The sequence below is a fragment of the Poromitra crassiceps genome (assembly GCF_964638095.1).
Source record: "Poromitra crassiceps genome assembly, chromosome: 12".
Classification (NCBI taxonomy): domain Eukaryota; kingdom Metazoa; phylum Chordata; class Actinopteri; order Beryciformes; family Melamphaidae; genus Poromitra; species Poromitra crassiceps.
The window spans coordinates 13,334,195-13,350,185 of NC_139632.1; the positions used below are offsets into that span (position 1 = coordinate 13,334,195).

General features: G+C 42.2%; 1 protein-coding gene across 1 annotated transcript; it reads left to right on the forward strand.

Moving 5' to 3' along the window:
* Positions 1–47: 47 nt before the first annotated feature.
* Positions 48–8,867, forward strand: LOC310787076 (6-phosphofructo-2-kinase/fructose-2,6-bisphosphatase 1-like). The gene is made up of 5 exons (XM_083648415.1): positions 48–129; positions 3,622–3,751; positions 4,449–4,511; positions 5,559–5,623; positions 8,716–8,867. The coding sequence occupies exons 2-5, from the start codon at positions 3,661–3,663 to the stop codon at positions 8,773–8,775; spliced, it is 279 nt and encodes a 92-aa protein (XP_083504541.1). The 5' UTR covers positions 48–129; positions 3,622–3,660; the 3' UTR covers positions 8,776–8,867.
* The last annotated feature ends 7,124 nt before the right edge of the window (positions 8,868–15,991 follow it).

A 15,991-nucleotide genomic window follows, 5' to 3' on the forward strand; every position in this document is an offset into this window, starting at 1 on the left:
CACACACATTTTCTCTCTCTCTCTCTGATCAGGCCTGATTAATCTGGACAACAAACAAATGCTTGCTGTGGCGTGGGCAAGCTGCTGCTGATTTCTCCTGGACAGGAAATTGGATGCTGCCTGGTAAAAGTCCGAACTGAAAGTGCATTCTGGGTAGCAAACAAACCGTAAAGTCTTGTTCGTGAAAGAGCACCGAGGCACCCTTAGCCATCTAACTTCCCTAGAGTCGGAGAGCAGCTATATATGAACATTTTTAGCTCAGTCTGGACATGGCAGCTATTTGGTAAAGAAATATTTTCTTGTCAGACCGACGGTTCTACCGTACTATCTCGGGAGTTTGTGGCTGTCTCATCACACGTCTATGCTTCGTCTTCTCCACACACAGCCTCACTCCCTTTCATCACCCAGTATTTTTTGATGTCTCTTTTACCAACTGTGGCAAGACCCAGTCATACAGACAAAAACTGTAACGGCCATTTTTAACACTGACAACATCTAAAGACTCCCCAGAAGTCAGCCGTGCCCCCAGCTGACTCTGTGTAGGGCGTATACAAAACAATAATGTTGATTGCTCTATTTGGACTGCAGGAGCTTTTATCTTTGATTGAACATGTTGTGCAATCACACGCACACAAAGAGCCTCTTTCATCCAGGCTCTCGGGCAGAGGGTGGTCAACAGTGTCAATCAGGGAAAAGCCTTTTCACCTCTGAAGCTGAGAGAGGGAGAGAGGGGGGGGGGGGGAGAGAGAGAGAGAGAGAGATGCGGTAGGAAGCAAGGGAACGAGATAGGGAGTGCTAAAGAGAGACACGCAACAATATCTCGTGTAATTTTTGAGACCAAAGTGTAATTGTTTTTCAAGAACATGTGATGAGGACATCATGTGGTGCCACTCAGGATTGGCTGGGAAAAAATAGCCCTGGCTTTGTTTACACGGTGTTGATGGCTAGTTAATGAAATTGTTTTTAATTTCCTTGCATGCCGTTTATGGCTTGTTTTTATGGGGAAATGGAAGTCATGGCAATTTCATTTGCATAATCAAAATCAATATGGATGTCATGGTTGGCCCTTCTTCTGTAGGCTAGCCTATTTATTTTTTTCCTATAGTGACAGCTCAGGTAAGGTACAGGAGGATGTGATGCTCTGGTAAACAAAAATGCGGGTAAAGAATTTTCACGAGCTATGTGACAACATACGGCGCTATTTCAGAAAAAAGTGTATTTATTGTTTAATGTTTTAAAATACTACTGATTATAATCTAATGCCAACATCTCAAAGATCCCATATCGAGTAAAACATGGATTTCCCTTGCCTCTTTGATTATAACAGTGGATGTTGTATAAACGTGGTGAAAGTTTCAAAACGCACGGTTGCAAACTAAATCCACACAATCCATATTAGAAAACGAGTTGTTTGGACTTCCGTAACTTTGTAGCATACATGAGGTTTACGGGGAGTCGGGGACAAAACTTAACTTCTTTGAGGTAAGAACGTATTTCTGGTTTTGTTTACTTCATTTATTTTTGTAATAGCATTGCCGGCTCATCAAACTTAAATCACCCTTATTATGTGTCTATGTACCGTAGATATCTTTCACTCTTGATGTTTCACGGTTAGTCGATCAGAACTGAGGGGTCGTTAGTATTAACGAGCCTTAAAGACACAGGGACATAAATAGCCTTTTCTTGGTAAGCCTCCAAGAGATGCTGTAAAATGTCAAATAGATTGTGCGTGTTTTTGCTACATGACACCACCACCACACACAGCTTTGAATGCACCTCAAGACACAACATAAAATAGTGGAAGTGTAGAATATGAGCGCGTCAGCTGACCCCCTGAGGAGGAGGCAGCTAATTACCCAACGCTCTCTCTCCATGCTTCAGCTGACTGAAGTGCATTGAAATGGTCTTTTCTGCACCAGTAACCACCTGATGTTCCTCATGAAGAAGACCAGAGCCCCTCCGGCACACATTACCTGTGGCAAACGTCCCCCGGGTTGCTATGGGAACATTGACACGGTGCCTTTGATAGCATGGTTGGTTCCAGTTTCCAGGCTCAATAGAGTTTAGAGTGAAGTGCTCCCTGCGATCGAGGTGCTTGAGCCGCACCACCGCTGCACCGGTGGCCATCTTGGCACGGTCACGCTGACAGGGTCACCGCGGGTCCGCCCAACAAAGGAGCAGCCATTGATCATTAGTGGCGCTGGCTGCCAGGTGATAATTGCGGCGCTCTATCTGAACGCTCCCCGTGGATCCTCCGCCTTTCTCTGGACTCGATCAGCACCGGGGACACAGCTGTGACAGCCGGCCTTCTCACTTCCATTGTCCCCCAAGTCCCACTCACCGCCATGATGGTGATGATGAGAGGCTTAATTACTGTGTGATGGATTGACAGGAGGACCAGTTACCTACAGGGAAGCAGCTGCAGCTCTCCTCGTGGAGGACACAACCACAAATGCTGCAGGACAGGTTGACCAGTGAGGCTCGGTGATTTTCCACAAGTATGAAGTGTGTATGGATACAAGGACAATGAAGAAGGCTTGTTCTCAAATCACCACGGTAAAGACTTGAATTAGTCCATTTGAGAGGTCTCCTTTAATATTTGGTTTCAGTTAAGGTTTGAAAATGTATGGCTGCAAACAGATCACAAACAAGTAGAAGGCTAATTAAAGTTTTGTTTGCCATCAGGTGATGATACAATGACGAGATAAACGCAGTGCGCCACAATTATATTGGATAGCAATTTCAATAGCAATAGTGAACCAACCCCACCCACCTCCAAACACTGCCCCCCCACTCTCTCTCTCTCTCTCTCTCTCTCTCTCTCTCTCTCTCTCTCTCTCTCTCTCTCTCTCATTCCTTCACTCTGAGAACACTCTGCTCTCTAGTTGCCATAGTAATCCCAAAGCCAATAATAGCCCTCAACCTTTTCTCCCCTGGAGTCAATGAAGCCGGGGATGAAAATTGCCCCAATCAAATTTGCCCTCTTGAATATAGGTTTTCATTGCGGCCGACACGTCACACACAACATTCACTGCTGCGTCCCAGCCGGGCCAGGCAGACCTGAGTCTCACCTGCTCCGCCCACCCCACCCCCCCACCCACCCAGGCAGACCTGAGTCTCACCTGCTCCCCCCCACCCACCCAGGCAGACCTGAGTCTCACCTGCTCCCCCCCACCCCACCCAGGCAGACCTGAGTCTCACCTGCTCCCCCCCCCCACCCCACCCAGGCAGACCTGAGTCTCACCTGCTCCGCCCACCCCACCCCCCCACCCACCCAGGCAGACCTGAGTCTCACCTGCTCCCCCCCCACCCACCCAGGCAGACCTGAGTCTCACCTGCTCCCCCCCCCACCCACCCAGGCAGACCTGAGTCTCACCTGCTCCCCCCTCAACCCCCCCACCCCACCCAGGCAGACCTGAGTCTCACCTGCTCCCCCCTCAACCTCCCCACCCCACCCAGGCAGACCTGAGTCTCACCTGCTCCCCCCTCAACCCCCCCCACCCCACCCAGGCAGACCTGAGTCTCACCTAGCCTGGGTAAACCCATCCCCCACGTGACCTGCTCTCAGACCTGTTCTCAGTCACTATGTGTGTGCCTGACGGGTCTGTGGTTGTCCTTCAGTCGTATGAAGACCTGGTGCAGCGACTGGAGCCTGTGATCATGGAGTTGGAGAGGCAGGAGAATGTCCTGGTCATTTGTCACCAGGCCGTCATGCGCTGTCTTCTTGCATATTTCCTGGACAAGACTGCAGGTATTAAAAATTCGGGGTGACAAAATATACTAACATATCTCAGTTTAAAGATGGTTTCACCATTCAGGATATGCTTCACAATATTTTTCATCTTGCTTTTCTAAGGCTACATTGGAAAGGTAGAATAGTACTCCATTTGCAGTCTTTAATGAAAGTTTATGCCAACAAGAAAAACATTTGAGAAAATGTTGAGTTTATTAAGCACAAGTAAAAGAATAACTGAATATAGTTCACCAACATCAGTCAAAGTCAGTTTTCAGATGCAGACTTAGAATTCAAAACATCACATCTCAGAAACTCTGGTAAATTCCCAGTCGTAAAGAGTAGGAAGGATACTGTCTTTGTGATAAGTTGGATGAAAGCGGTGAATGAAAACTGCTATAGTGGAAGATATGCATGGAAATAATGTATGGATTGTGGGCTACAATAATATTGCAATGTCAATGATCCCTATCACAGCAAATTGTGGCAAAATGTAGATCTGTGATTATGTAACATATTCCCGCCCTCGTTTGGAGTCCACGTTTTCCTTCCTCCTACCTCCATGGGTAAAGATACAATTCAAACACTATAGAATGAAGATGCCATTTTAAACTTGTCACATCAGCACAGATCCCTAAGCCATGATTAGAGTACAGCTGCTGTAACATGGAATTCAGAAGTGATTTTTGTTCTGGTTCTGTCTCTGCCGCCACAGATGAGTTGCCTTATCTAAACTGCCCCTTGCACACTGTGTTGAAGTTGACACCTGTAGCATATGGTGAGTAATGCAGAGTTTTACAGCAATATCGACTAGCGACATTATTCTATCACATTAAATCACCCAGAAATATATGCATGATTTCTTGTGCTATCGTTGATTGTATTTGGCAGCAAAATGTAGACCAACTCACTGTCTTGGGCCAATCCCATTTATCATTTTTACCGTTAGCCCTCGTTTTCCACTTGCTCATTGGAACAGAGTTACAACTTGTAACTCTACCCCTTTACTTGTAACTTACAAGCAAAGGGGTAGTGGTTGAAATCTTCCCCTGTGAAATGGGACAACCGACAACCCTTACTCCAGACCCTGATACTGTACGTCATCAGTAGTCAGACGGACGCTATGAGTTTGTTGTTGGACATCAAATCTATTTATCCATCAAATGGGGGAAATGTGACATGGAAATTAACAGTCCTACACAAATAAGCCTTAAAAACAACGTTGAAACTTTTTATTTTAAATCCGCTGTTTTGTTTTTTGGTACGACTGAAATGTTATATTGTCTCTCCTGATTCTAAATATAGCTGAATCACTTTGTTTGACCAAGTAAATCTATTTTTTATACGCATTCTACGAAACGTCTATGGAAAAAAGAATAGCGGATGAAATCCCTTGGTTCGTATGCCTAAACCGGAAGTGGGCGTGACTTTGGCTGTCTATAGCCCGACCACTTCACCATCCCAGCAAGCAGTGATACTCAACCCGAGGCTCTAGAGCCACACGTGGCTCCTATATGGGTAGTTGTGGCTCTTTGAAGTCCTACTTAAAATAAATAAATATAAAAATCTAAAAAGGGACAAAAGGGACTGTTTTGGATTGTGGCTCTTGCAAACAATTCCTTTTGTCAATGTGGCTCCTGAGTAGGGCGAGGTTGCATACCACTGCCAGCAAGAATCAGGACACCCTACCCCTACAGATGAACATGCAAACCAGAGGGTTACGTGCTAGGTGGTGGAGGCAAGGGGTGTTTTGGGATTGGGCCTTGGTCAGTGCTGCCAAGGATTCAACATCATCTTCCTTCACTCTTCTCTGCGCTTACCGTAGGCTGTAAAGTGGAGTCTGTCTGTCTGACGGTGGAGGCAGTGAACACACACAGGGACAGACCAGAGGTAGGTATCCCAGACACACAGACAGCCTGTTCTGCTTCCCTCAGCCACCCTGCAGTGCGGACCTCGCCTGTGTCCTAGGACTCAGGAGGAGATTGTGGGCAAACAGACTGCATGTGTATTTGTTTATACTGTTGAAAGGGAGTGTATCTGCTGCAGTGTGTTGTTGTGCATGTGTATTTGTTTATACTGTTGAAAGGGAGTGTATCTGCTGCAGTGTGTTGTTGTGCATGTGTATTTGTTTATACTGTTGAAAGGGAGTGTATCTGCTGCAGTGTGTTGTTGTGCATGTGTATTTGTTTATACTGTTGAAAGGGAGTGTATCTGCTGCAGTGTGTTGTTTATGATCTGGTACCCTCCTGAATGGAGTACCGCAGGGATGACGCACTTTTGTAGTTCAACCCGGAAGTTAGCTGGGTTTCCTCGTCTGGAAATCAATGGGATTTATGCATGGGGTTTTTGGTTAGGTGTCTGAAATAAGGTCTGTGTGCTTAACAAAAGTTTAAAAAACTTGAGATCTTTTCTGTTCAGCAGCATAATGAACGCCACTTTTCTGAAAATCGCGATTGCCAGAAAACGCTTCAAAAATCATAAAAATGGTGTTGATTTGTGAAGAATATCTTGCTGAACACAAAGGTCTCAGTTTCATAAACTTTTGTTAACCTCATACCTTATTTCAGGCATCTAATCAAAATCCCCGTACAAAAAAACCCATTGACTTGGAGACAAGGGAACCAGGTGGCATTTGATGCTAACTTCCGGGTTTTAGGACTCATTCCTGCGGCACTATACAGGCCTAGTGGTCAGTGCTGATCCCTTCCCTCTCTTCTTATGCAGAGAATGTAGACATTTCAACACATGGCAGAGGAAGCTGTGTTCACAGTCCCCGCCCACCTGTGATCACAGTCCCCGCCCACCTGTGATCCCTGACAGCAACCAAGACAACTGTGACACTCCTACCCTCCCCATTCATTTATCTGTGACACTCCTACCCTCCCCATTCATTTATCTGTGACACTCCTACCCTCCCCATTCATTTATCTGTGACACTCCTACCCTCCCCATTCATTTATCTGTGACACTCCTACCCTCCCCATTCATTTATCTGTGACACTCCTACCCTCCCCATTCATTTATCTGTGACACTCCTACCCTCCCCATTCATTTATCTGTGACACTCCTACCCTCCCCATTCATTTATCTGTGACACTCCTACCCTCCCCATTCATTTATCTGTGACACTCCTACCCTCCCCATTCATTTATCTGTGACACTCCTACCCTCCCCATTCATTTATCTCCTACCCTCCCCATTCATTTATCTGTGACACTCCTACCCTCCCCATTCATTTATCTGTGACACTCCTACCCTCCCCATTCATTTATCTGTGACACTCCTACCCTCCCCATTCATTTATCTGTGACACTCCTACCCTCCCCATTCATTTATCTGTGACACTCCTACCCTCCCCATTCATTTATCTGTGACACTCCTACCCTCCCCATTCATTTATCTGTGACACTCCTACCCTCCCCATTCATTTATCTGTGACACTCCTACCCTCCCCATTCATTTATCTCGCACATGGGGACATCATATGATGTTTTTCTTTCAGGTCCTTGCTTCAGTTTTTTTTTACAACTATGTGTTCTTCATCCAGCAATGAACGAGCTACAGTAAACAACTGGGATTCAGTTTTGTGTGTGTGTGTGTGTGTGTGCGTGTGTGTGTGTGTGTGTGTGTGTGTGTGTGTGTGTGTGAGAGAGAGAGAGAGAGAGAGAGAGAGAGTGTGTGACAATGAATGCGTGCCGTGAACCTGATAATAAGGATATTATGTGAATATTGTTTTAGAATTTGTCGATTTTTTTGTTTTTTACAACTATATACCTGTAAATGTAGCTTCTGTCGTTTTATACGTTTACTTATGTGTATAAACTGTGATGCCATTTTTGCACAATATCATATTCATTCCAGGATTATGTTTTTGGTCTCAAATGAACATTTACTCTATGCCAAGATCTGTGTCCTATAAAATCTGTCCTGCTTTACTGTTCACTGAAGAATAATTCGATATTCACAATACAATCCTGTCTGAGTTGTTAATCAGTACACCACAGTGATGCCGAGTCTATAAACTTCAGTAGAGTAATATGCTTGTGGACTTGCTGTTCAATAACGCACAGTTGAATAATTTTACCAATTTAACAGTTTTTCATGTTTTGTGTATTTATTTGATTGTCCAAAGATTACTTTGTCAATATCAAAATCCAGATCAAAAATAAATCTGATTTTACTCATGTTTTTCTTCTTCTGGTAAAATCGTCAGTGATTATTGTATTGTCAAAGGTTCATCCCTTACAGTTGTATGCATACCGGGAGTTCTATTGTATTCCCAGAAAAGACTTAACATTTGAATGACAATGAGTGTCCATGATGCAACACTGACCATTGATAATCTTTATTATAATCAAATTAACACTCATTTGTGAGACTTGTAATTTAGATGGTTCTTTGGCTCGAGAGTGCACTATCGCTATAAGCCATTGTATGGCATGTTTGAATATTTCTTCATCAAACTACCTTAAATGAATAGTTCACCCAAAAATGAAAATTCAGTCATCTTCTCACCCTCATACCAGTTGAAACAAGTGAAATTTGTACAGTACAGTGTCAACTGAAGTCAATGGTGACTGGTTTTCTCTCGAGTTGTGCTGACAACTCCTTGTGTGTTATATGGACAAACTTCACCTGTGTTTTAACTGGCGTGAGGGTGAATATATGTCAGAATTTAAATTTTTGGGTGAACTGTTCTTTTAACAGAAGTTGTTTTTAATATATATATAGATATATAGTTGCTCCCTTGATCCCCACCTACAATATATACTGGAGGTTTACCTGGTGTGTAGAATACTCGGGCAAAAGTACCTGACTATCAGATGAGAGGAAGCTTTAGCTAGACAACATAGATTGATCATTTGTTTGAAGGAAAGGCAGTCAATAATGAGGCAGTGATCATTAAAGACCAGGTGTCAATTAAAAATGTCAAACAGGTAATACTCAATACTCAGTCCTCTCCTCTCTTATCATTGTTTCAGAATGTTAATATGCACCGCACCACAGAAGATGCTCTGCAAACAGTCCCAGCTCACTTCTAGTCCCCTGCACTTGTGCTCCAGTGGACCGTCTCCATTTTTCGGTTAGGACCTCTGATCACCACAGCCATGACACCGTTATGGGAATGATCCAGTTACCATGACAGCTTCAGGACTGATATGAATGGAGATGTGAGCTGTTGCACCTCCCCAGACCCAACTAGTAAAGCACTTTTACTAAATGTAATCCTTTTTTTTGTACACCTTGTTCTCTGTTGTGAACTATGCTGTAATTTTACCTCAAATCCCAACGAGGAAAACGAAAGAAAAATGTTCTTGACATGAGTCTGGTGTTATTCCTGAATTGATCAAGGTTGACACCTTAAACATTCAGCATATTTTTCCATAATTATATTTAATGTCTATTTTGTGTGCTAAGTGAACACTGCCGTGTGAGTCCAGTGTTTCTAAAGATTTGTTTTTGTATTGTATGGAGCAACTCTACCATAACCTGGAGGCAGGCAGAGCAATGCTGTCCCCATCCTCAGCAACTTCTGCCGACGTGCCCTCGAGCAATGTGATTAATCCACAACTGTGTGTAGGTGAAGCTACAAAGTACACATGGGCAAAAGTCTGGTTGTGCCAGGTAGCTCCAAGTATGAATGTATAATGGAGTTTGACACAGGTTGCTGCCAAATAGAGCCTTTGTGCTTGCTCTACCTAGCTTGGGTAAATAAGGATTAAAAACGGATCTCTTAACATTCCATGGGTAAAGATCAAATCCAAATGCCATATATATAGGATGAAAATGTAATTTTAAACTCAACTGACACTTTTTCCTCTGGAAAGTAGCTCCCATATGCAAAGTCTAGCTAGCACGACATATACAGTATACTGTGTGCATCAATTGTGAACTTTGTGGGTTTTCAGTTTTCAGTCTATTCAAGTTTGTCACATACACTGACATGCTATTGTAAACATTCAATCATGATAAAATGTCTAATGTATCTGTCGGTGAGTAAATAAGCCAAATCCACATGTGTGAGTTAAGACAAGTCAGTGTTTGATTTACTTTGTAACAAGCGCAAACCTTTAAGTCCATGTCACAGTGGTGTGGCCATTCAGCTTCAAGGAGCCACGCCCCTACCACCCACATCCCCTAGCCACGCCCCCACCACCGACATGCCCCTAGCCACTCCCCCTACCCACCCCTCGAATCCAGACTCTCTAGTCTACACCCTACCTTCCTATCCCTAACAATTGCTCCCAATCCCTAGCCACACTAAACGTCCATGAGTGAGTGAGTGACTGAGTGTCCTGACTTTGCCATCCTCTGACCCAGCGCCATGGGAAAAACAGAGATTTTGTCCTTTAACATGAGGTCCTGTAATTACTTGGGAGTACAAGAAAGAAAGGTGTTGTGCAAACTGGACATGTAAGCTTGTTGTAAGTTTTGTGTGTATAACTGACTTGTGTGTATTGTACAGTATGTAATTTTTTTGAGAATTTGTGTACTTATAAATTTATTATACATAACTGTATTATTGAAAATATAATTCCAAATGCCTTGTTCCTCGTCAAATGTCAATCAATCTTGAATTATTCTGGAAAGAATTTAGGTATTCTGTAACCAGCGTTGCGGAAGCTACTTTGAAAGCATAGCTTAGGAAGCTATACTTCACCATGGAAGTAGTTGAAACTACAGCAAAGCTACCCTGGGAGAATGTAGTTTAGGAAACTACAAGCTATGCAGAACAAGTAGTTAAAATATTTTGTAAAATAAAGCATTGTGAAATCTGTACAGATTCAAGTGTGCGGAAATTCCTTTTATATTTGTAACTCTAGTTATTTTTCCAGCACCTTGGTCGAGCGGTGGCCCTCCCTCAGATTGTAAAACAAAGCATTAAATTGACAATGTACATGTGTGATATATGAAATAAAATTTAATAGCCTACAAAAAAGCGCAAAGCCAGCAAAAATATGCCTCTCAATTGAGTTTATTGACACCCAATACATTCAATGTTATATTGTTGTTGTTCTGGGTTTTGTTTTATCAGATAATAAACAGTAAAGACTTGACTAGGATTGGTTAGGGTAAGAATCTCAGGGCAAGCCAATCAGAGGCAGCATAGGCTGTGTGTCTTGCACTAGGATTGGTTAAGGTTATGGTAAGAATCTCAGTGCAAGCCAATCAGAGGCAGCATAGGCTGTGTGTCTTGTCAAGAAGTACAGTTTAGTGGGATCCTGGCTGACTTCATGGTCTATGGTGCCTTCAAAGCGATCAGGACAAAAGAAAAGGGGGCAGTCCTGTCAAAGGGGGTTCTGGTTCAACAGTAATGATCAAATAAAATAAATATATACTTATATATTCCTTTCCAGGGACGGCGCTATACCGGGGCAAGGGGGGCTATAGCCCCCTCACAAATCTGCCAAGCCCCAGTTAAGCCCGCTCAAGCATTTTAGTATATTTTTTATTTTGAAATAAACACGTGTAAAGTTAATAACCAGGTTTGAATTTATTTGATAATTGATCAAAAAAGATATGTATACAACTGCCCAGCAGGAATACATACATGCATTTAAACATGCATGCATACATGCATGCATACATGCATGTTGTACTGTCCTCTGTCCTGCATTGTCCTCTGTGTTGCAGTATCCTGTATTTTATGCCTTTGACTGTACAGCACTTTGGTTGGCTCTTGAGTTTTTATGTGCTTTATAAATAAATGACTTGACTTGACTTGACTTAAAAAAATCATAGAGGTTGAGAACACAATAACACATCAGGGACCATATCTTGGAATTAAGTGTTTACACTTTTACATGCTATCCCTTGGATCTTTTATTGTCTCTATAGCCATGAATAAAGTCAATCAATCAATCAATCAATCAATCAATCAATCAATCAATCAATCAATCAATCAAAAGGCTTATTTCCATTGTGGACTTTTTCTTACACTGATATTAACCTAACTGTTGTATAAAATTTAAGTTCAATTGATTGGCATTTACTAATCAATAAGCTATAATTGCATAGGCACAATTAATGGTATGAGTTATTAGTCATAAATGCATATTTGGACAGGCAGACACATCAAGGAGCAGATTTATCCCCTTTGCTCAGAAAACACAGCATGACAATGACCCTGAGACAGGAACGCTTTGCTGATAAACACAGGCAGCCCTGCTCAGTCTGACTGCACCATGTATGTGCTCCAATGCACACACTTCCAAGTTCACCCCTCCCCTCTCTGTTTCTCTGTCTTCCTCTCTGCCTATAAAACCATTATGTCAAATGTGAGATTTTTAAGATTCAAGATTCAAGATTTTTATTGTCACTCCGTCCCAGCGAGCATTTTTAGGTTGAAAGGAAAAACATGCAAGAAAGGTTCAAGAGTGAAAGTTTTTTTCACCGACTATTTGCAGACGTTGATTAAAGTTCACATTTAGACCATATTTCACCAAAATCTTAAATAAAAAATTCAGCACCACTCACAGGATTCGAAGCACGTTCTCGCACGTTCAAACCGAGCACTCTACGAAATGAGCTATACTTTTACTTCTATTATGTGGGGAGCCGGGCATATATATACTCTATCTTGCACACAACTTGTACACGATTGTAGGTTCAATGATCGGGAGGACAGGTTATTTTATGTGATGTGTACAAGACTATAATATTATGTAACAGAGTAAAATTATGTTGTGTGTGTGTGTGTGTGTGTGCAGGGATAGCGGAACGCATCTGAACTTGGGGGGGCCGGAGGGCGTGTCGGGGGGGCGTGCCCCCCCCCCCTCCCCCCCCCCCCCCCCACACACACACATCTGTGAACCACCATCATTGATTATTATTATTATCATCATATAAAGATTTTGGTCGTTTGAAGCCAGATTCATATAGGAATATCTCATTTTAAATTAACATTAGGATTAGACGGTTGTGATGTCAGTATTCAGTCTTAACAATCATATATTTGCTCCTTTTCTCACTCACTCCTATGTCACCACCTGCTCTCACTGCAGGGTTTGAGATTCAACTTTTTTTTATCACCAGCCAATATGGCTGCTAGATTTTAAAGTTACGAGCCAATTAATTTCAACTAGCCAAAATGTTTTTCTTGAAATAAACCAGAATATGAGGGCGACTGGGTTTTACAGCAGGGCTATTCAACTAAATTGTTCAGGGGGCCACATTGTCAGAAACCTAAGGGACCGGGGGCCGGACCGTTCCCCGAGCCAGTACACTTGACACAATGCGCCACCATATTTTTGCAGCCGCGCTGGAACTATTATTAAGTAGGGGGTGCTGTAAGGAATGGAATCTCGGCAGCGCCGAAGAAAATTTTATGTTTTTTGGACTTTTATCCATATTTAGAAGAATATTTAATTTTAAATTAACATTAGGATTATACTGTTGTGATGTCATTATTCAGTATCTTCTCCTTTTCTATTATTAGTATTAGTATTAATATTAAATACTGAGTATCTCATGAAAAACTATTAATATTGCATCTTTTGTGTTTAGCTCCGTCTCACAGCAGGCCCGGCTCCAGAACCAAATTACAGAGGGGGCCTGCCCCTAGCTTGGGGGGGCCAAGGGGGGTCCGGGGGGATTCTCCCCCGGAAGAAGATTTTGTACATTTTAAAGTAAAATTCGTCAAACTGGTGCATTTGAGAGCAAAAGGAAGAGGCTAAATCTATGAGGAACTACACACATCTCTAATGTGTTGTGACTTTACAAATAGGCCTAAACAATTAATATTAAATGTATTTACACATTGTGCACAAATTGCATTCATTGTGACAAATTTACAATAGTTAATTAATATCCAGCCAGAATCATTGCAAATGGAGGTTCAAAGTAACAGTTAGCAATAGCATTCAGTTAATCAATGCCTAATGACAGCCAGATTCCGTTTTAAACTTTAAAACAGAAAAACGGAAAAACGTTTTTAGCACACACAAAAAAAAAAAAATTGAATGGGGGGGGGGGGGGGGGCAGTTTAGGGAATGGGGGGGCCCGGCCCGGTCAGGCCCCCCTCCAACGCCGGGCCTGTCTCACAGCATTGTAACATTGTAGTGCAGCAAGAAAGGAAAACTACTGTAAACATTTGAACCACATTTCTTGTTTAGAACCTATAGCTAGCAACATCGCCATCTCCTGAAAAACATTAATATTGCACCTTTCTTGTGGCTACATCACAGCATCTACTGAAAAACATTTATAGTGGATCTGACTTGTTTAGTTCACTTTAGATTCACATCACATCTGAAAAACAACCAGTCGAGTGTAATAAGTAAATGAGGTTTAATTGTAAAAAAAAAAAATCTAAAAAAATCTAAAAAAAAAAAAAAAAAAAAAAAAAAAAAAAATTTTTTTTTGGGAACTGAAAAGTACCCGGGCCGCGGCCCGGGTGGCCCGGGCGGTTCCGCGATCCCTGTGTGTGTGCATCTATAGTCTGTAGGCTTCAGAGGTCTATGGAAGGAAGAGCTCTTATCTTTGTTTGTTTTTTACCATTAAAAGTTTTCAGAGACTTTCTGACCCCCCCCCCCCAACCACACACACACACACACACACACAACAGATTTATGTTGATTGACAGTTGAAATGTAAAAAAAAAAGTAGCCTAAAAAATGGAAGAGGTCGAACTTTTTACAGTGGGATTTTGGGCCAACCTGGGTTTTCTCTCTCTCTTTCATTATAAGTATAGGTCTCTCGCCCACAAGAAACCCAGGTTACATTCAGGTACAGTCAGTATTGTTCTTCTCTCTCTCTCTCTTTCTCCCACACCTCTGTCTTTTTCTCATACGTCTGTCAATAAAACATAAAATGTCTGAAATTAAAAATAAATCATAAAGGAAGAGCTCTTATCTTTTTTCTTTTACCATTAAACATTTTCGACTTTCTGACCCCCCCCCCCCCCCCCCCCCCCCCCCCACCACCACACACACACACACCAGATTTATGTTGATTGACAGTTGAAATGTAAAAAAAATTTGCCTGGCTTTCCAGGCTAAAAAATGGAAGAGGTCGAACTTTTTACAGTGGGATTTTGGGCCAACCTGGGTTTTCTCTCTCTTTCATTATAAGTATAGGTCTCTCGCCCACAAGAAACCCAGGTTACATTCAGGTACAGTCAGTATTGTTCTTCTCTCTCTCTCTCTCTCTTTCTCCCACACCTGTCTTTTTCTCATACATCTGTCAATAAAACATAAAATGTCTGAAATTAAAAATAAATCATAAAGGAAGAGCTCTTATCTTTGTTGTTGTTTTTTACCATTAAAAATCCCTTAATGGAGAGAGGTCTCCTTCAAGAGAGAGAGAGAGGGAAATTTCCCTGCTGCAGACGGGACACGCCCACATAGTCTGCGGGAGAAAATACACCCTAAAATCTAATTGATTCTCATTACTTTTGCCATGACTGTCAAACCTAAATTTATATACTTTGCGACGTTCATCATCGTTGAGGTTCCTGTGATGTGATGAACTCAAAATGCTAAATAATAATAAAATATTTCTGGTTTCCAGGGACTTTAACATAAATGTTCTTCAATAAACTATACTGCAAAGGTTCCAATTGCAAACCCTATATCCGAGTTATTTAGCGTAAAAAAAATGTTGAAAAACTGCTCTAGAATCAGTATATGACATGTCTGGATCTCTTTGCAGTCTGTCCACAGTGTACATTTCTGTGGATCTGTAGGTGCTGTCGCTCTGTGTATCTGCCTGTAGGAGGCGCTACACTGGAGATGTTAAAGACAGGGCAGTGCTTGTATGTCTCCTCCATCGGGAATCGAACCAACAGTCTACCTGTCAGACAGAGACAGTGATGCAGCCACTCAGCCGACTGAGATATGAGCTGTTGGGAGTTAAGGGTTAAGCTTAATTTCTACACACTGACAATAACACAGCGCATAAAGAGTGAGACAGGTGAGATTTGTACCAGTGAGTTTAGCTAGTCAGGGACTGACTAATCTCCTTCATCAGCTTATTTCTATCAGTGTTCAAACTACTGGTGATGATAAAGAAGGATCACTGCCGCAGCTTATAATGTGAGTACTTTTTAAGAAATTGCCTGAGGCTGGGATTGAACCAACAACCTTTGCATATCACACAACATTCATATGTTTATCTGAGTGAGCTATAATCAACTTTCTCTTAAGCTCTTATTTAGTCAACCTCATCCTGATTTTATTTAGTCAAGTTTTCGTCAACTAAGTGTCTAAGTATTTTCATCTCATCTTAGTCAAAGAAAACCGTAACTATTCATTAGAA